Source organism: Hirundo rustica, chromosome 6 (assembly GCF_015227805.2).
Source record: "Hirundo rustica isolate bHirRus1 chromosome 6, bHirRus1.pri.v3, whole genome shotgun sequence".
In the NCBI taxonomy this organism is placed as follows: Eukaryota; Metazoa; Chordata; class Aves; order Passeriformes; family Hirundinidae; genus Hirundo; species Hirundo rustica.
Genome location: NC_053455.1, coordinates 38,134,914 through 38,156,100, shown reverse-complemented (window position 1 = coordinate 38,156,100; position 21,187 = coordinate 38,134,914). Strand labels below are relative to the sequence as shown.

Here is a 21,187-nt window from a genome sequence, read left to right as displayed (position 1 = left end):
AACTGAGAGGCAAACTCCAGTGAGCTACTGTTGGTTTTCTTCCATTTTGTTTAAATGTACAGTAGGTAACACAATGCTATACCTGCAGAAAACATAAGATCAGCAAATTTAACAAGAAAGTCACTTGCGCTTTTGCAGTTTTTAATCCTAACCATACCACTCTTAGGCTTTACAGGAATTGAAGAAATCAGACTCATGCTGTGGACTTGGTTAGAATGTTGCTCCTCTCTTTGGATAGATGAGTATTAGTGATATATGTCTATATATAATGTGACATATATGTGTGATATTTGTCTTTAGGCAGTCACTGTGGTCTAGTGATGTGGTCTGATTTTCTTCCAAAATAGACACCAAACTCTATTGCAGACTGCAGAGTCTCACTTTTGAGGTACAAATGAGGGTGTGAAATGAACTAAAAGACAAGCCCGGGCAAAGCTGCTGATGCAGAACTGCAAGGCACTACTGTGACTCAAATTAAACTTTAAAATTTTATGAGCTCAAGGCTCAAAGTCCAGCTTACTTATTCTAATCTGCTTCCTGCCCATGACAGAGGTGCAGTCACGATGCACAACTTGCTGTGCATAGGATAAGCCCATCTTCTATTTGCATATGTGTTAGAGTTGAACAACTGTTTTCATAGAATCATAAAATTGTTTGGGTTGGAACAGACCTTAAAGATCATCTAGTTCCCATCACCCTGCTATGGGCAGGGACACCTTTCACTAGATCAGGTTGCTCAGAGCTGTGTCCAGCTTGGTCTTGAACACATCTGGGAACGGGGCATCCACGGTTTTCTGGGCGTCCTCTTCCAGTGTCTCACCAGCCTTATAATAAAAACAGCTTCCTTATATCTAGTCTAAATATACCCTCTTTCAGTTAAAAGACATTGCCCCTTGTCCTATCACTACAAGTCCTATTGAAAAGTTTGTCCTCATCTTTCTTATAAGCCCCCTTTAGAATACTGGAAGGTTGCAACTGAGTCTCTCCTGAGCCTTTCCTTCTCCCTGAATAATGCCAGCCCTCTCAACCTGTCTTCACAGGAGAGATGCTCCAGCCCTGTTCTGATCATGTTTGTGGCCCTCCTCTCGACTCAGTCCAATAGGTTCATGTCCTTTCTGTGTTGGGGTCTCCAGCACTGAATGCAGCACTGCAGGTGGAGTCTCACCAGAGCAGAGCAGAGGAGCAGAATCCCCTCCCTCGCCCCTCTGGCCACGCTGCTTTGGATGCAGCCCAGGATACAATTGGCTTTCTGGGCTGCAAACACACCTTGCTAGCTCATGCCCAGCTTCTCATCCACCAACATCTCCAAGTCCTCCTCATGGCTGTTATCAGTCATTCCATGCCCAGCCTGTCTTTGTACTTGGCATTGCCCCAAGCCAGGAGCAGAACCTTGAATTTGGCCTTAAAACTCCATGACATTTTCACAGCCCCACTTTTCAAGTCTGGCAAGTCCCTTTGGATGGCTGGGGCTCCAGGCATCCCCTCGAGAAGGGATATTTCATAGTATCATCAGTGAGCTGCGAGAGAGTTAAGGACAGATACTTTGAAAAGATTTCCAAATACATTCTATTCACGTATTTAATTCCTTTTTCTCCATTCTTCAATCCTTCTATTAGTGTCACTCTCAGGGTGAATCCAATGAATGCACTTTCATCTCTCTAAATACTTCACATATGTACTTTTGTCCATCCTTAGGTCACCAAACAGCTCTTGGCACCCAGACAGGCTAGAAGTGAAATGATTGCATACCATTCCAGGATAGGTAGGAATCAATGTATTTGACATCAGTGACTGAAATGTCTCAGACAGACTTCTGCGAACTTTGAGTCAGACATTTTTTGCAGTAGAAATTAAAAGGTTGCCTAGTGCAAGGACAGGGCATGGATGAAGGAAATTATTTAAAATCAAGGAAGTTTTAAAAATAAAGGTAAAGGTCACTCAGCCTAAATATTTTCTTCCGTTTTTTCAGAAGTCAAATATTGGTAAGGAAAAACTCAAACTTACTTGCTGAAGAGAGACCACAATGTGCCATGTTGTATGTATAGTAGTCAAGGATACACCTCCTTTTTATCTGAGCCAAGGCATTAAGTAATCAGAAAGCAGTAAACTCAGCCAGAGTTCCACAAAACTGTATCCAGCGGGAAGCTCCAGAGACAGAAAATGTTGTAGAGGTACTTATTTTCATCTATTCCTTTTAGAAGAGTAGGAAGATCATTTTTTTTTTCAATCTACTAGTTGTTTTGTTAGTAAATGAAAGCTTTTGTGTTTTGTGTTTGTGTTTTAAAAGATAACGAGTTCTGGTTTTAGATTTAGTGATGTCAAAGGCGATTGGCTTTTCAACTATCTCTTCACAGATACAGGTACAGAAATAATTTTGCAGTTAACACTTTCATATAGTTTGTTAGCTTTTTGTTATGTTACCTTAATTGTGGGGCTGTGGGGGGAGGGGGTGTGGGGGAGAGCACAGAATTTAAGCCAGTTATCCAGGATTAGTTCCTATTATCCAGGAAATAATATGTATAACTATCCATGTAAAGGAGATACACAAATCACAAAAAAACTGAATGCTTTTTAGAGAATAGATTTAAAGTAGTAGTTTAAAGAAGAAATGTGGATATTGATGTAGTCTGATTTGAACTTCATGGGTTATTACACTCTACATTTTCCAAATTTTTTTTCTGCCTGCCTTGAACAAAAACAGAACACAATCTTGTTTAACTTCTTCAGTTTCTTCACTGATATCTAAAAATCATGGCTTCAAAACCCTAGAAAAGCCTCTTAATGCAAGAGATTTTTCACCCTTTCAAATTTCTGAATCTTTTTAATCTATCAGTGTGATGTATGAACCTATTTTTTTACTAGTGCAAGGATTCTTATTCATGAAAACCTACAGAAAATACAAAAGGGCTCACGAGTTTCTTTTACTGTAATTTCATTTTTGAGATTAATTTTTGAGATTAGTTCTAGAATACTCTTTCCCTTTGGATTCTCACATGCCAAAACTTGAAGCTGCTTGGGAAATCTTTCCACAATAAAAATCCTAAACTTCTGAGCACTTCTACCTGTAGGATAAGTTCTACTGCATTATTTTAGAAGCAGTAAACTGAGTTTTTTTTTTTTTTCAGCTCTTGTAACATTTGCATGGGGGTTGTCAATTGACAATACAAATCAATTAATAGCTTCTTCTATTTCTTTTATTTCATACTCTGCTTTATTTAAAAAAAAAAATCGGCTTTTTGAAAAATACCAGTAGTTCTAAATTTGAAGCAAAGAAAACTGAAATTAAAGATCACCTTGTGGGTTTTTTCCCCTTTGGGCTTCATATACACTACAAGTGCTTCACCAGTTAGACATTCTAGTGAAGTATTGGCAGATTTTCTAAGTATGTAAATGTGTAACAGAGACAGGTTTTATACGTTTAGTCATGCCTGCATGGTCAAAACAAGAGACAGCTCTGGGTGTGGTACTGAATTGTGACTATGCAAAGCGCTTCTGCCATTTTCCTCGTTCCTGCAGAGCTTCCTCATTCTGCCCTCCTGTGATGAGTGAGCCCTGGTTAGTCACATTTGTACAGCCCATACTATGGTTACATAACATGATAGAAAGTCCTGTCTCTTACATAACTATTTGAAGGGTCATTAAAAGCCATATTTTATCTGTATTACTATATTCAGGCTGAAGTAGGATCTGAGGGGGAAGAAACAGCAGTGAAGAGTCAATAATTAAAAAAATTATGATCTTTCCAGAGAGTGTCATTGCAAGGCTTCATGCAGAACTGATTTTCCAAGGCTGCGTTAGTTATCTGAAATCCAGGTTAGTTATATGAAATCAGTCTGGGTTTTTATAATTTAGCATGAAAACTCCTTCATGAAAATAAATGTAATTTTGTAGAGAGGTAAGATGAGGCATCTAAATTATACAACAGGATGAACCACAGACTTAAAGAAAAGGAGACTGGAAAAGACCTCAATACTTCATCTTGTACATTCTGAAGCTCCAAAAGCGAATCAACAGTACCTCAGAAATGAAAAAGGATCTAGTTGTCTTTATTGTTAATAAGACTTTCTTAATATTTAGCATAACCTCCAGTGTCATAGTTTGAACCCATCACTTTACCCACTACAGATAAAAAAAAATATATAATCTCTCCTTACCTCTCTAGTGGTAACTTACATAGATGATAGTTTTTATGTGTTTAGTTGTCCTTCTGTTCTTTAAACTGAGTAACCCAAATTCTTTCAGTCTCTCTTTCTTGTGGCTTTTCTTTTTTTCCCAAGACAACTGACCATTTTCTTTGCTTTTCTCTGGATCCTTTCCAGTTGGTCTGCATTCTCTTGGAACAGTTTTGCTTGAACAGGACACGGTGCTACTGGTTGCTGTGCTATACAGAAATATAATAGGAGGTATTCCTTAATGTTAATAAAAACTAAAGAAGTTGATCTTTCTAATATGAAGTTTGCATTCTCCATACGATGAAACACTACTTATTTGTGAATAATCTGTGACTGACTAGTACTCCTCTTATCCCTTTTTTGCAGAATGGCTGCCACATTTTTATGAACCATTATTCCCCCTTAGAACCTGACACTTGTAAACACAAGTGCATTGCAATGTGTTTTCTCTTACAGATAATTTATCTTATTTGTCAAAAGCATTCTGATTTTAATGTATCATGCAGTGAGTTTACTGTTCACATTCACATGGGCTTATTGTTATCTGTGAGGTGGAAGGATTGTTTCTTTATCCAAATCATTAATGACCTGCACCATTGCTCAGCCCAGAATGGACCCAGGTAGAATCTTACTGATTATGTTTTTTGAGCCTGATAGTGAATGATCAAACACTAATCTTAGTCTGTGGTTTCGGTGTTGGGTTTTTCTGCTTGGTTTGTTTTCCTCGTTTGTTCCCTACGCCCAGGCAGTTTTTCATTCTTCCAGAAATAGTTCCCCTTAATATACTTTTGAAAATGTTATGAGTCAATGCTATAACGTAAATAGCATTATTAAAATTAAAAAATATTATGTGATATACTGCTTCTCTATTTTTAAGACTTCTTGCCATGTTACAGAAATTAATAGCCTGCATGACGAAAAATGTAGCTCAACTATCTCCAGCCTTTTATGAATAATCTATATTTTCATTTTTTTACTATTTTTCCAGAATTTATCTCTTCTTCATTTCTTGACTTTATAAAGATAAGTATTGTGTTCACCACTTCACACATTTCTCACACAACTTCTGAGAGTTTTCAGACAAAGCTAACAGATCTGACCTTGCTTCTCTCTGTTGCCAAGGTATCTTAAGATGCACTTCCTCAGGCTCAGGTGCCAGTATGTACTGCACTAATTTCACCTCTTTAGCAGCCTGTGAAGGAGCCATCTGTATCTGTGCAGGGGGGTAGGTTCCTACATCAGTCCAGGGCAACAACTAAAGAGGTCTCCTGGAGACATGCTGTAGTGATATACTTGAGGATAATGTGAACTGCAGTGTATTCACATTAATTTTGGTCCTGTTTTTTTCCTGTTCTAGACAGATTCTTTCTTATTGGGTTTAGTTATTACTCATGTAATTACAGTTCACCGTTTTACGAAGAATGATGGAACATGTACATCAGCCTTCCCCAAGTGAACTATCACTAGTTTGGTTCTTTTTTCCTTCCAGATTTGTTTTCTTGCTATCTCTTAATGTCCATTGCTTTTTGCAGTTAAATTTGTGCTTTATCCCTTATGACTTTGTTTCAGCATTTAGTGCTGCTCTTTCATACTTGTCCTTAGGAGTTTGACCTGGTTTCCACCTTCTGTACATTTCGTTCTTGTGTTTCAGGTCACTGAGGACCGTGCTGCTTAGCCAAGCAGCCAAGTTGATCTCAGACTACATTTCCTATCCTCCTACTGTCTAGGATTGTTTATGTTTGTACCCTAAAGGTAATTTCTTTAAGGAAGTGCCAACTCTACTGAATTCCTTCTGCTTTAGCCATATTTCCCGTGAGAACTTACCTTCCAGTTGCCAGAGTTTATGGGAGTCTTCTTGTATAGAGTTCATTAGGTTTGAATCGACCTTGCCTTTTGTTCTCCATCTAAAAAAAAATGCATATTATCACAAGACAATTACTCTCAACAAAATTACCTCTGCCCTCATATTCCTGGCCATCCCCTTTCTTGGTTGCTTAGCAGGCAGCCTCCTGGCAGGCTGCTCTTGAAGCACTTGGCAGGCTCTAACACCTGCTGTAGACCCTGCGTGGGGAGTGGTTAAATGCTGCTCCTTTTACCTAGAGACAGACACAGCACAGTGCTTTGTAATGTGCAACTGGAGATGCTCACCTAAACATCCTCAGGGAAACATTGGCAACTTTTAGCTGGGCATTTAATCAAAACAGACACAAATACTACATTTAGAGTGTTTCAAATGCTCTCCTATGAAAGCATCTTTGTGGATGCAGAAGCATCTTGCCCTGCCTTAGAGATCGGGTAAGGAGAACACAAAATCTTTCTCCTATTTCCTTTCTGTCCCTAGGCATAAAATTAAAATGACATGTCTCTCTGGACTGATCTTTCTTTGAATCTTTGTTGTTTGTTTAGCATCACTCAGAGGCATGGGAAATCTCCACTGAGGCTGTTTGATTGGTGAGTAAAATTGGATTGTTAGTGGCTTTTAATGTCACCAACCATGATTTTGTAAGTGCAGGGAAGTCTCTGGAAAGAGAGATTGGTTTTTTTCAGAGTTGGTTGGGGGTTTTATTTGTTTATATATTTAGCAGCTGACATCAAATATTTTAAGGCATAAACTGAGATGTTCAGCTTTTGAAATCACACTGTGATGAAATTTATATACAGAGGATTTTTTTGGCAGCCTATTATTCATTGCTATGGCTTTCCTCAGTTAAGAAGTTGATGTTACAGAGTGCCTGAAATGAAATTACAATGTCTTTCATTCACTTTCTCACTTTATTAAGGGTGGTATGCAGCTTGACTCTTCTAATTTCAATACTGTTTGCATCTACATAGGATTTTGTCAAATTTCGAGCATTTTAGCAGAAGTTTTTTAGGTTAGATACCTGCCTCAGGATCTTTTTTAAAATCCTTTGAGCAAAAATAGTTTATTGATTTTTACACAGGGAATCTGTGTTCTTTTTTCTTCTCTTAAATGATTCCAGCCACCTTTCCTCTAAGACATTCAGGTACATTGCAGATTTTGAAATAAGTATTTGAAAAATGAAGTTAAGAGGTTCCTCTTGTACATTCTCAGTGGAACCTCTTCTGCACAGGAGAGTAAACCATCCATTTTAAAGAACAAGGTGAGCAAGATTTCTAGGGAGAAATCGTTGAGGACTGCTGGCAAAATAGATTCAAGGGACAAAATCAGCAGGAAAATGTGCCTTGATGACTAGTGTGAAAATTGATGTGGGAGGGAAAGAAAAGGAAAATGTGTCAGTTTAGTTTGGGAGAAACTAAAATAACTATAGAAGCTGAAGTGTAGAGCCTGGAACTAGCTGAGAACAGAACAGAGAGTGAGAAGCAGTGGGGCTGCGTGGGAATCTTGGAAGTAGAAGGAGAAACAGTTCTGATGAGCTGGGCTCGGAAGTGTAGTTGTTGGAGGGGGGGCTGCGAGGCTGACTGAGGAGACAAAGGGAGGAGCCTGGCAGGGGGAGCCAGCAAAGAGCTGGCTTGTGCATGAGGAAGGCTGAACAGCAGGATCAGGGTGAGATCTGATGGGTGTTTGGGAAGCTGGAAAACAGGATTTGCTGGGCGAGCTGCTGGGGGACGATATGAGGAAGGCTTTTGGAGGTGAGAATTTGCTGGAGATTGGGTTAAAGTTTTGCTTGGGGAATAGAAGCAGAGACTGGGAAAGATGGGGTCACCCCTGGGATGGGGGCTAAGGGAAAAGCTCTGGTGTCCATGCAAGTATGTGTTGAGCAGGAGTGTTGGAATGCTGCTGGACAGTGGAATGCAAAGAGGTGGGGGTATCAGGAGAGGAAGGAAGACTCTGGGCAGGCCATGCTAATGGTGGGAGCAGGGGAAGCAGGGACAAGCTGTGCTATGGACCATTTTCCTTTAGTGCCAGGAATGGCATCCCACATGGCCAAGTCTCACTGTTTTGTTGCTGCCAGCAGGTAAGACTGGTGAGTTTGGGACTTGTCACATGTCACTTTGTTCATGCTGGGTTTATTCATAAGATAGCAATCTGCTGCCACTATTGGTTATTCCATTACAGTGAGTGTCAAGGGAGCTGATTCACCGCTGACAATGATTTTTATGCATGTTGTTATGATACTTCATTAATACATGTTTCAGTAGCTTTTCAACACACAGTTTTTAAAGAAACAAGATGCTCCACACAACTTGTTTGGTTCACAGGATGAACATGTTCTTGAGACATTCAAGGGCTGTCCAGTAGGATCCCCACTATCTATGGCAGGTGAAGGAAGGTGTGCAGTGAACCAGGCGGGAGTTTTTGGGAGGAGAGTTTGTGTTCTTTGTCTGCGATGATAAATTCCATGTGGTGTGGGGCAACCATCTTTTCAGAGACTCATTGACTGTCCATTCTCCATTTTCTGGATACTTGAGCAGGCTCTGGAAATCAGATTTGCAGATTTTTCAAGCATTTGTATCTGCAGCTGAATCCACAACACTATTTTGAACTTAGAGTTCAAATGCTCTGAAATGTCAAGTCTTTAGTTTCAAGACTATTCTGCCAAAAGCCAGCAGACACTTCATTTTATACTCTCTATGATTTAACCTATCTCTTTAGTCCTACTGTCTCCAAACTTCTTAATTTTTGATACTGCATGTGTCATAGTATGCTAGAAAACCATGTTTCATACAAACAGATTTTAAACATAACATTTCTGTTGAACAGCTTGCCCTGCAACACAGAGAGAGCAGAAGAGAGAGAAAGAATAGGCGTAGGTTCATGTAGGAAGAGAGAAAAAGGTATACACAGTTTGTCAGTAAATGTCAGGATATTTCAGGCAAAGAGGTTATTTCTGTAAAAGAGCAGACACCAAATCCCTGGTGTTAGGACTTGTACATGATTCCTGTAAAGGAGTCTTGAAAGGAGTATTAAAAAAAAAAAAAAAAAAAAAAAAAAAAAAAAAAAAAAAAAAAAAAAAAAAAAAAAAAAAAAAAAAAAAAAAAAAAGTGAGGGGGAATGAGAGTAGAGATACGATTTCAAATAAAATTTGTTTTGGATCCTGAAAATAAGGTTCAAAATGTAGACAAGAGTGACAGGAGAAGCTGGAGGAGATAGGAGCAAAAAGGAAAACCATTTAAGCAGAAATGCTTTGTATTCACTGGAGTGTAAAGAGGGAAAGACAGGTCATACCTGTCATCAATTATGGTTAAGGTATACTAGGGGTGGGGACACAAGGGTATAACAAGGTGAACAGCAAACAGGAGTTTGCCTGGGGGATGTATGCTAAGTAACCAGGATTTTTACAAAGTTTTGACTGTGATATTTGGTGTGCAATGGCAGGAATAAATGAATCAAACCTGCATGGGGAGTTGAAAAGCAGGACAGGACAAAGAGGATCTAGGTCTGAGACAAGGTTGGCAGACCTGAATAGTATGGAAAGCATTGCTATTACTGACGTTAACTGAGAAGAGAAACATGGGAGGGGACAGTAAGACATATGCAAAGGCAGAGAGTTAGTTACGCACATGACAAAGCAGATGGATTTTGTGATGCCCATCTCCTGTGAAACAAGCTGGGGAGGAGATCGTTCATTGCCACCCTGGCCAGGGTGCATTGTTTAAAACTGTTCTTGCGTACTTCCTTTTTTTCTCCTTTTTCCTTCTTTCCAAGTTTTGTGTCTTATCTAGATTCCCTAAAGGGAAGCAGTGAAGTTTGTTCTCCTGTGACTTTTTCTACAGTGATTTGAACAACAGTTGACAAGTGCATGGAATTTTGAACTAAGTGTCTAGATAAAAAGTCCCCACAGCCCATTATCAGATGCCAGGCACCAAAAGCAGTAACAGGGCACTGCCCAGTCCCCTGGGGCTGCCCCCTACTGCCCCCAGCCCGGGACCCCATGTCAGCCTCCTGAGGCCACCAGTCCCTGCCCCAGTGAGGCTGCAACAGAACTGGTCTCCAGCTTCCCAGGTTCCAGCCAAGCTGGGCCCACTCATGAGCTGGGTCTCCTCACTGAACCTATCTCTTCTTAGAAAATCAAAAATCTGTGGCCTTTCTGGCTGCAGTTCCAGGAAGGAAAAGAGATATAAGTTTGATCACATAGTAGAGGCTGGGTTCCAGTGCAAGAGTGACTCCAGTGCATGTAGTCTCATTCCTTTTTAAATATCTGTGGTAGTTTATTAGATAATTAGCATATTGCTTTCTATACTAATTTCTTTGCATTTGTTCTTCTTCACCTTCATGGAACTATACTTCATGTCTTTTTCAGATCAGTTCTCAACCTCCCTTTTCCACAACATTTTTAGAGCAGGCTACAGAACCTTTCTATTTCCCTTGGCCCCCAGCTCTGCCACTTTTCCTTGGGTTTCTGTCTCCTGCCTCTCTCTGGGAGTTTTCTGTCAGACTTGCTGCTGCCTTTCCCCATGTACTCTTTTTTTCTTTTCATTTTAGGTCCTTTTCATCCCCAAATTGGCTCTTCCTTTCATTTGCTCTTTTGTGGACTGGTTGGTAACAGTTTAGCACACTGGCATCGTAACTGGTCTTGGCATCCCTGAAAGGGAAGACTTCTAGGAGTGATTTTAGGTGAAAAATGTAATGGCTCTGTAGGTGCTGCATAAACTTCATCCAAAAGCAGGGGCAGCAGAGGAGAAAGCAGGAACTTTTTTTCTGTTATCATGGGTTGAAGGTAACAGGGGTTGATGGATCAGAAAGTAAAGCTGAGCTTTTAAAACTGCCTGAGAAATGGTAGATAATGAAAAACTTTGGAAGGTAAGATGAGGAGATGACATGGAATTAAGTAGAGAAGGAAAGGCTAAGAGGCAGGCATAAGAAGTGGTGTAATGAGATTAATAAGCAGATTAATGATGGCAACAAAGAAGGTATCACTACTGTTGCTGAGACCAGAAAAAGTCTGATGCAGTAATGGAGGGCTGAAGTGATGACAGAACAAGAGTTTTAGATTGTGCCTGTAATGGAAATTGTTGCTTTGCACCCACCTCAGTGCAGTGAAGTGTGTTGTTCTGTAGGACACCCTTGTCAGCCTTTTCCCCAGTAGCTCCCAGCCTAGCCCATACATTGTCTCCCCACTGAGCCTCTTCCCATTCCCACCTAACACCATTCAACCCTTGCTGCAAATGAGGTGATGTCAAATGCTGTCTCTTGTTGGCAAAATGACCCAGGTCAGACCCTTTTTCCAACCCTTGGCTGTCTGTAACTTGTGTGAGTTTCCTAAGCCATTACTGATTTTCCACTTCATGGACAGGCCAGACTGGCTGCTAAGGCTCCATTTTCTGGGGTCTTTCTCCCTCCTGTCCATCCATCGCAAACTGTACAGAAGCAAGGGTGCTGCAGATTTGGTCGAACAGGGCTCATGCTCTTGCAATTCACTCCAATAGAACAGCACATGCAGAACTGCATCCAGAGCTTGGTTTTCCTGTTCAGGCTGTTCTTGGGGGCTTTTTATCTGCCATCCCCTCCTCACCTTCTGTGTACCCATGCACATATCAGTATATATTTGCAGTTGTCCTTTTGAAGGGATTAACAGGGTTTAAGTACAGAATGAGGTTCAGCAACTGAGAATGTTATCTCTTTTCAGAGATTTTTCCCTACCGTCCACCGAGCTGCCATACTGGTGCTTTCTTTTACTTCTGGCTTCAAATGTATCAGGAACACAAATAACTATTGTTGTAATTTCATTCTTTTAGTCTGGAAAGTTCCACTTATCGAGTGGGTGCAGAGGATCCCCCCACATGCTCAGCTCTGCCCAAGGTTTGTCTGTGAAAACTAGCTTGAGACACACCTTTGTAAGTTTATTATCAGAGGACTTTAAATCATTATCAGCCTACTTAGTTATTTTACTTGGAGCAAATAATATGCCAGTGTAACTGATATTAATGCATTTTTGAACTATTTGTGTGTGTATATATGTACACACATGCGTGTACATGTTTTTCTGTGCTCGGGTAATAGGTGCCACACAAAAAGACTTAACATTATTCAGTATTTCCAGCTATAGTACTTCTTATTGCTTATGCAAGTATAAAAATATTTAAAGACTTTTTTGTTTGTGTGTTTATTTCTTTAAATTCTGAAAAATTTTTAATTACAATAGTTCAGAAGTTCCAGGAGAAGGATTAGGGAATACTCTATTATGAATCATTGTTCCAGCAGTTCAAGGACAGAACAGTGTACAAATGATACCTATGCAAGGCAATGCAACCTATTCCTTTGGTGCTTGTTCTAGAAATAAAACATGAACATTCTTCCTCCATGGCAGGAGGAAGAACTTCAGTCTGAGTGTGATGTCTTAGGTCGTGTACTCATGTGACTATCATTAAAATATCTTTGAGTATTTCCTAATTGAAAGAGTACTAAAGATTTTCTATCAGACCTTGTTTTGGTCAGGGGAAAGGAACTCATTATAAACCCAAAGCTGGTGGTTGGATAAGTGTGAGTATAAGTGGCTATCTGACATAGGGGAAGATCACAGAAAGTCTAGTATCACAAAACGTAAAGCAAGCATGAGACAAATGAACCAAGAAAATGCAATTTAACAGAAAAAAAATCCTATAAGTCCAGCATATGACAATTTTGTGACACCCCTGGAAAAGTACAATACAGAGATAGAGAGCTCTTCTGGGTCAAACAGTCCCTCCTACCATGCAGGGGATGTGCAAGTAGGTTGCCAGCAACCTCCATACCCAGCCTACCATGTAGAAAAGGGAGATGTTGAAAGTAATTAAAAGCAGACAAATGTCAGAAATTTCTTGAAGTAAACAGAAGGACAAGAAGAACTTTTTATGGTCAGCAAACATGACAACAAAGATATGAACAACACGATATAGTGCTTTTGGTTTTGTTACTTTCAGTGTGTTTATCATGAAGAAAAGAATTTTTAAAATGGAATTGTAGAGGACCATGGTAGAATTATCAGCAGTGCAAGGAGGGCTTGAATTCAGTAAATAATTTTAATTTTATGAGGGCTTCAGGACTTTTTGCCATTTTGCATGCACATGGTATGATTTGCATTGCTTTCTCCAGTAATCTATTCCCCATTTGTTACGCTATTAGCTTGAACAATTCTACTGGTTGTTATCATAGAGAAACTTTGGATTATGTTATAGGAAACAGATGTCACCAGACTGATTAATTCTTTTTGCTTAGCTTTGGTTGATTAAGGCAGTAGCATTGTGCATTTAGAACTGTACAAAGAATTTGACCTGACATGATAGCATGTTATGTCTAAGAAGCTAGAAAGACATCAAATCAGCTGGACACACACTGAAGATATTAAACACTAATTAACTGACAGGCCTCAACAAAATCTCATCACCTGATAGCAATCCGTCTGAAAGACTCCTGCAAGAAAGGATTCTACGAGAATAATTCTTGCTGCCTGGTTTACTCTTTAGCATTGACCATAAAAGAGTCATAAAATGATTTCTGATGTAACCTGTAGAATACAGTAAGACATGCAGAAATTGAAAATAACAAGCCATAGCTATGTATAGCTGATTTATAATGATGTGATCTGAAGAACAAGGGAAAACCAACCGTGCAGTGTAAGGCTGCTATCTGGAAATCACACTTAATTCAAGGTTGGATAAAAGCAAAGATGAGTATTAACTTGTTACATCCTAAATAGCAAACAAGTACATGGAAAAGCCATAATAAATATAAGGAAAAGTTCATCTAATTTACTGACACTGACACCTACTGACAAAGATGCTTTTCATTTTGGATTTTTGACCTCCCTTTTAATTTCCAGGTGCCTTGTCCCTCTTTGACAAAATGGCTCTCAGAATTTTCTTTCCTCCTCTTCCTCAGGTTTCCCTTAGGTGACTTTCATCACTGGAAACTTTGCATTACACAGAATTCCGTACTGGGGTCTCACATCTGAAAACACCTTCCAAAGAAGGCTTTGGACTTCACCTTAAGGTAGCTTCATGTCATGTTGACCTCATTTGTTGAGGGCAGTGATGACTCTTACTGCCAGTCTGCTCTGTGAAGTTTTCTAAGGAGTCCAGAAAGATTTCACCTGTCATCTTGGAGCTTGGTCTATCCCTCCTTATGGTCTGATTGTTCTCTGGAATTTAATTAAAGATTCTTTTGCTTCCACAATCATGCATAAGTCTTAGAAAAGGAGTGTTTAACTAGCTCCTAAACAGCTTCATTCTCCACAGGAAGGAAGCCCCTCTGTTTCCCTGTGGTGACTCATTGACATTTCCACATGAAATATGTCTTGTAGCAGGTCTTTTATTCTCTAGTGGTAGTGTAATTAGTAAATATGCATGATACAAGTATCTAAATAGGGTAAAATTCATCTAGTTTATTTTCTGATTCCTGAGACGTTTATGATAACACTACTTCTCTGAAGCGATAGCATTTAAAGTGAATGAAGCCCAGTAGCTTTCCCCTAAGTATACACTAACAAGGAGTCCTTGTGCAGGATTATTTAGAGTTATGTTCATTTTAATTGCTACACTGTGTGAAGTTGCATCGGCAAAGTGCTTCTGAAAAAGAATATAAAGGGAACACTCAATCTTGGCCCTCATGAGATTAATGAACAACCTGAGCGACTTTAGCTTTGGTCTTCTGATGCATTAGGACTCAAGGACAGTGAAGAAAAGGTTAAAGGCAGATCTTCCCATACCTTTCTTGTAGCCTTTACAACGATCTCATACAACCAAGAAAATGAAAAAGCATAGGCTAAATGCCATTGTGTCTAAAAATACTGCATTAATTTGAATGACTATTGTAACATTTTATTATAAATACAAGTAAAATGTTAGTACAGAGATAGTGAACAGTGTCCCTCCCCATTCCTCAGGTCAAACCTACACTAAGAGAGATTTAGTTGTCAGTAATGCTGCTAACTCTATAAGTCTGAAGATATTCTGGTAAAAGTGTGTGATATCAAAATCACATATCAGCCCTGAAAGGAGCAACCCTTGTGCTCAAGTGCAGTTTCAGCTATGTAACTGGTGCTGTTTCTACTGCTGTCTCAGAACACACCAGAAATAAGTTTCTACTATGGCAGTTGGAGTTTATGTATATCCACAAAATGGGTGGCACACTAACAACTCCCTAAGTGGTCCTATTGTATCTTATAAAAACAAAACAAAATAAAAAGAATTGAAACAGGAAAAAAAAAAAAAAAAAAAAAAGAGTTTACATCCTGAGGGAATCCAGGCAATGATGTGTTTATTGCCAGCAGGTTCAGGGTGAAAACCTGAGAAGTGGGAAGACAGTGCTGCTTGACTCCTTTGATTGCGCAGACTTTATGGAACAGAAAGAGAATGTCACGTTTGCCAATAGTTATTGTTTTGCAGTTAATTTTGCAACTTCCAATAAAAGCATACTGATGAAGAGTTCTCTGCTAAGGGAAACAGAGTAAGATTGCACAGAGAATTTAGATAAGTCTCTCTCCATGAAGTACAAGGAGACAAGAGAGATAATATGTTGTGTTGGGCTGCCTTCTATCCTTTTATCTGGGAACATGAAACAACTCCTCTTCTGTTGTTTCCTATACCACATCTATGCATTTCCTGTCTTACTGAACCATTTTGAGGCTCTTCTGCTGCAGCAGCGGTGGCAGCAAATATACATATCATGCAGTCTCTTTGGAGAGGGAAAATGGGAGAATTTAAGTTAGTAGTGTGGATTCTCTGCAGGAATACGGAAGAGTTTCTCTTGGAGTGATTTATTTGTCCAAAGTGGAAAGCTTCAGGGCAATAAATGGAAAGAAATTAATCTTGAATATGTCATGGTCTTTCTGGATATACCTGTTACAGGCTACAAAGATCTTTGTGTTCCCAGAGTCTAAAAGTTATAAAGAACCCACAATTTTGTAATCCTGAATGAAGTTAATGTTCCCCAGCAGCTTTAAAAGACAAGGGAGGAGTATTTGCTCATAAGAAGTTCATTGTTCTGAGGAAAGGAGGAATTTTGTAATACTTCTAAATGGACATATTATTTATCTATTTGGTTTATATATTATAAAAATATAATTGTGGTCTTTGTCATAAGAGAATTTTTACTTACTAGTAAAGCCTATTTTATAGGGCTTGAAAGGTCTTTCTGCTGTCCTAAATTCTGTAGGAGATTTACACGTTATCTTTGTTATATCATACAAAATCTAACCAGAATTATCTTTCCTTATTGACAGAAAGACAGATTTCCACTGTAGAGACCACGTCATTTTCCTTCCTGTGAGAATAACATGAACCAGAAGGTGTTAGCTTTCCTTGTCCCAAATTTTTTATTTGGGATATTTCTTTTTGGGTTTTTCTGTAACAGACAAAAAAACCTAACAGGTGAGTAAAGACATTACCAAAAAGATTTGATGTTTTATAGGAAGAGAGACACTTTTTCCAAATGTGTTAGAAAGTAACTATGGAGACCAAGATATCAACAATACTGTGAAAATATCCAAGGCCTTGTCACCGTGGTAGTTATCTCAGCAATATATGAGAGGAGAGAACTATAAAACCATGATATTGGAACATCAGACTTGCTTAGACAAATACTGCTAACATATTGAAAGTTTTCATTTCAATAAATGTTTCACTAGGTAGGGTAGTTTATTGCATATTTGCCATAGTCTAGTCTGGTTACAGTTAAAAAAAATTAGCATCTTCATTAGATTTTGTATGCAGGGTGATAGATCGAGTACTATGGTTGTCACAGATAAATAGATTTACACAAGCCTGTTTCACTGAAATGGTTTAAATTTCTTCCTTGGTTACAGGTGTTTTTCCTGATCCTACTAAAAATTGGCTGGCAATTCAAAATGATCGGAAAAACACACTGGCTTCTGTCTGCCTGAAGAATAACCTTAATAAACCAGGAAATGAATTGGATTCTCATGTTGCAAGCCAGCTCTTTGTGGAGCACAAGCATAAATTTATCTACTGTGAGGTGCCCAAGGTAGGCTGCTCCAACTGGAAAAGAACTATTTTTCTTCTTCAATCAGAACTGAATGCAAAAGCTGCTGAAATTGAACATGACCACATCCACCACACCTCACTGATCAAAAGGCTGGTGTCTTATCCTCCTGCCTCACAAAAGGAATTTCTAAGCAATTACACCAAAGTGATGTTCACCAGACATCCCTTGGAACGCCTGGTTTCAGCTTACAGAGACAAACTCCTGCACTCTGAACCATTCTACAGTACCACTATTGCTAATGAGATTAGAGCAATGTTCAGGAAAAATAAAAATTCTTCTGAAAAAGTGAGTTTCCAGGAGTTTGTCAACTTTGTTCTATCAAAACCACCAGAAATTCTTGACATTCACTGGAAACCAATGTTTCTGCTCTGTGATCCTTGCAACATTCACTATGATATTATGGGTAAGTATGAAACTCTTGGGTTGGACTCTGAGCATGTTCTGAAGATCATTGGTGCACCAGAGAGCATGCAATACCCCACCTTGAAGAGATATGGCTCAGAGAAACGAACTGATGGTGGTATCACCTTGGAGTACCTCAGACAATTGACCTCAGAACAAATTGAGAAGATTAAAAAATTGTATGAAATGGATTTTTTTTTGTTCAACTATACTATGAAATATGAGGATTATTCTTCCCTGAATGACTAATGCAGGTTAAACAAAGAACAGCTTCCTTGGTACAAAACAGGCGGAACTTGTCCTCACAGGTGCTTGATAGGCAGGTTGGTGACTGCTGCTGAGATAACCCTGGAGTTCGTAGATATGGTTAATCAATCTAGGCACTCTGATATAAAATCCCTGCCATGACCTCTTGTACCATGCAGACTGTTACCTATTAAAATTATTGTCTTCCTGTTGATCTTTAACAACTTATGTTTGTTTCATGAAAATTGTTCATAAATTATAGATTTTGGCCCATTGGTAAGAGATGTGGGAAAGATGAATTATGCTGTTTTTCACAATTAATATTTCAGAGCACTCTTTTTATGTATTTTTTTTTTAGTTAGAAAAAGATTCAAGGAGCAACAAGTAATCTGCTTGAGAGTTAAACCACTCTGTCTGCAAGAGCCTTGATAGTGAATACTGTAGGAAAGGAGCAAATAACTTCAGATGCTTGAAGCTGCATTATATAGCACCTGATGCCAGAATATCTTCCTCTCTAGCAGTGCTCCCGTCGCAGCTCATCAGTCTCATCATCCCTCAAGCAGCACAGCTGTCAGCAATTCAGACAAAGTTTCCATTATAGCTCTTAAAAATCTTCTGATCAGCACATCTGGTATTCATGGTGACTTTACAAACTCTTTCCATCACTTTTGTAAGCATTAGGGTCTGATTTTAGCAGAAGGTGTGGAAAATGCATTGGTTCTTTTTAAGAGAAGTAGTTAGAGGTACCTTCTTAACTGTACAACTAGGGTGGTGCATGATCTAAAATCTCTGTGGAAAAGTGACTCATATTTATTCTCCAAAAGCACTTAACACACAGTCAATGAGCAGGTCAGTCAGTGGGGACAATATTTGGGCTTTCCCACTTGTTCTGTTGGAATCCACAATCCCCTGGACTTACCTGAGCATGGTGCTTGGGAGGAGCTGGGCACCAACCTTAGATAATACATTTGTTCTACCTGTTGCTTTCTCACCTTACAGGAGAATGAGTGCAAATAAATTGTGGAGTTATGGTGAAGGAAACAATGAAATGTGGGAGACTATTGCTCCCTTCTTATATTCCTGGGTGATTTTGGTTTTAGATCACTGAGGGGTCTATAACTGCTATTATATTAAGCATGAGATTTGTCCTCTTTTAAAAAAACCTCTATTGTCTAGTCACATTCAAATATTAATTTGTGATGGCATTAATTGTAACAAGTTTTTGCAACTAATTGTGACTGTTAGCACCACCTCTAGGAGATGTCAGTCTCTCAGCAGCCAACTTGAAAATCTCCCAAATGCACTAAGTTCCTCTGAGCTAAATCTGCAAATATATAAAGGCTGGCAGGCTACTCTTGGACCCGAAGTTGGTTCTCAGCCTCTCATGGCACAGAGAAGGACAGATTCAAATTAAGTTAATCACAGAGTAGCCACCAATTTGTACAGCCCTTTCTTCCAGCAGCACGGCCTAGGGAGAGGGAAGAGGAGACTGGAAAATTGTCACAATGGAGTTTAAGATATGAGGGTTTGGAGGACGCCTCCCAGTGCAGGAAGTGGGTTGCAGGAATTATCTGCTCCAGTGGGAAGGTGCAGTGATATATGACATCAGCTGGAGAAAGTGATCAGGCCACAGTGACAGGAGAAGGTCCAGAAGGAAGTGCTCTCTATCCCCCTTGACAGCAGATTGTACACAAGCCAGGACTAGCATTCCATACATCTGTCAGGTCTTCCCTGGCTGACTATTTCATAAATGGGGCAGCTTTAGCACAAGGTGAGATACAAAGTGAGAAGACCAAGCAAAACAATTTGGGGGAAGAAAAAAAAAAAAGTTATGATTTTATGCAGAATGATTCATATTTCTGGATCTTACCCTTTCCACCACCATATTTGGTGTCCTCATAACCCTACCAGCCCCCAATAGTGGATTGTTCATGCTGCCCTGGCAACCCTGTAGTTCATGTAGGTTTTTCTTTTTCTTTACTTGTTAGTTTTCTTTAGTCAGAGGAAGCTGGAAATTACTCCCATCAATGTTAAGGCTATGCAGAAGGATGCAGTCACTCTCTTTTTCCTGAATCAGAGCTACATACATCTCCTACGTTCTTTGGCAGATCATGCAGCGGTACAGGGGAATAAGATTTGCTTCATAACTCACTTCTACATGAGCAGATCCCTCCAGAGCTATGTCTGAAACTGTAAGTATATCTAAAAATACATGAGTATGCTGGCACCCTCATCCAGCCTAGGAGAGCTCCGAAGAAATGGTACTGACAGAGTTTGATAGGTGTCGTTGCTATCAGCATGCAGTGTTAACGCCCCCCTCCAGTTTCTTGCTATTAGATGTGAGTGGCTTTCTATTCTTATTTCTTCTTTCACAGAGGTTCACATATTGTTCCTACAGTGGTGGCAGGAAATTGATGACTAAATCATTCATCACAAGCATTAGTCAGTAGCAGAAGGGTATCTATTAAAGCAGAAAAATCTCTGTAACTATTCACAGCAGACGTCGAGTTTTGCCATTTGCTTGTAGGGAACTGTAAATAGGATGTCACTTCAGATCACTGGCTGCTGTAATGCTGTTTAGCTGGTGTGGGCCTGAACAAAAAAAGGCTGCAGAGGACCTGTGTGGGCATGTGTACCCATATAACACCAGGTTTGGACACAGCATCATACAAGAATGGCATAAACTGTGGATTACCAACAGTAATGAGATGAGAATAATGGGGTGGAAAAGAGAATAACCTGTTGGAAAACAGGAAAAAATCATTCTCGATATTGTAATATTATGAAGGCTCTGGACATTGTCTTAACCAGCCCACAAGAACTGCAAGACACCTGTAAACTTTATGATGAAAATTAAAACAACTGTCTCTTCATAGCGTGGAAGAGAGGCTTCCTGTACTGTCTTCCCTACTAGTGCAAAGTCCAGAACAGGGCTCTAAGCTGAGCTGTGCTCCCTCCTGACTTTTGCCCAGAGAATTACCCTCAGTGGGGCTTCTTTCCTTTGAATGCTAACCCTTAGTGATGTGCTCTGGGAGGAAAATGGACTCTTGCTATTGGGAGCAAGGGTGGAGGCAGCGTGGCAAGGCTCAGGCCCTGGGGAGGATTTGAATGGGGAGGGAGTGCCATAATTCATCCCCTGATTTATTGTCATATGCCTGTGATATGATCATTGAAATGATAATTTGTGATTACCTTAATAAAATGTAGTGTGTTAACACATTAACCTATTTGCTTATCCTTCTCAATACCATCTGTTTAAAAAACAAACCCGCCTCAAAGTTGTTCTAGCAAGTCAAAACAAAGGCCACACCGTTAGACAACAATCAATACGAAGCTGCTTGCCTCTGCTTCGCTACATTAATATAAGCCTGCCTCACAGAAATTTTTAAGAATTGAAAGAATTAGCAAAACTGTGTTCCAGTTTGGAGAAAAAATGCAAAAAAGTGGAAAAAAGGAAGAGAAA

The 21,187-nt window shown here is 39.5% G+C and overlaps 1 protein-coding gene across 7 annotated transcripts; it reads left to right on the top strand.

The window, feature by feature from the left end:
* Positions 1–2,101: 2,101 nt before the first annotated feature.
* LOC120754712 (carbohydrate sulfotransferase 9-like) lies at positions 2,102–17,945 on the top strand. Of its 7 annotated transcripts, none has more exons than XM_040068617.2 (6): positions 2,102–2,171; positions 6,579–6,623; positions 11,832–11,895; positions 13,954–14,064; positions 16,295–16,442; positions 16,877–17,945. In XM_040068617.2, the coding sequence occupies exons 5-6, from the start codon at positions 16,349–16,351 to the stop codon at positions 17,725–17,727; spliced, it is 945 nt and encodes a 314-aa protein (XP_039924551.1). In that variant the 5' UTR covers positions 2,102–2,171; positions 6,579–6,623; positions 11,832–11,895; positions 13,954–14,064; positions 16,295–16,348; the 3' UTR covers positions 17,728–17,945. The 7 variants fall into 7 exon arrangements, with proteins under 7 accessions (XP_039924551.1, XP_039924554.1, XP_039924550.1 ...); XM_040068616.1 differs by lacking the exon at positions 11,832–11,895 and adding an exon at positions 5,824–5,924 and having other exon boundaries at positions 2,114–2,171; XM_040068619.1 differs by lacking the exon at positions 11,832–11,895 and having other exon boundaries at positions 2,115–2,171.
* Positions 17,946–21,187: the final 3,242 nt, after the last annotated feature.

What these genes read in the sequence shown, in the direction of transcription:
- LOC120754712 (XM_040068620.1), top strand. Translation starts at nt 16,349, where the DNA reads ATGAACCAGAAGGTGTTAGCTTTCCTTGTCCCAAATTTTTTATTTGGG. An exon ending in CAGACAAAAAAACCTAACAG is followed by an intron (nt 16,443 to 16,876) that starts GTGAGTAAAGAC and finishes CCTTGGTTACAG; the next exon opens with GTGTTTTTCCTGATCCTACT.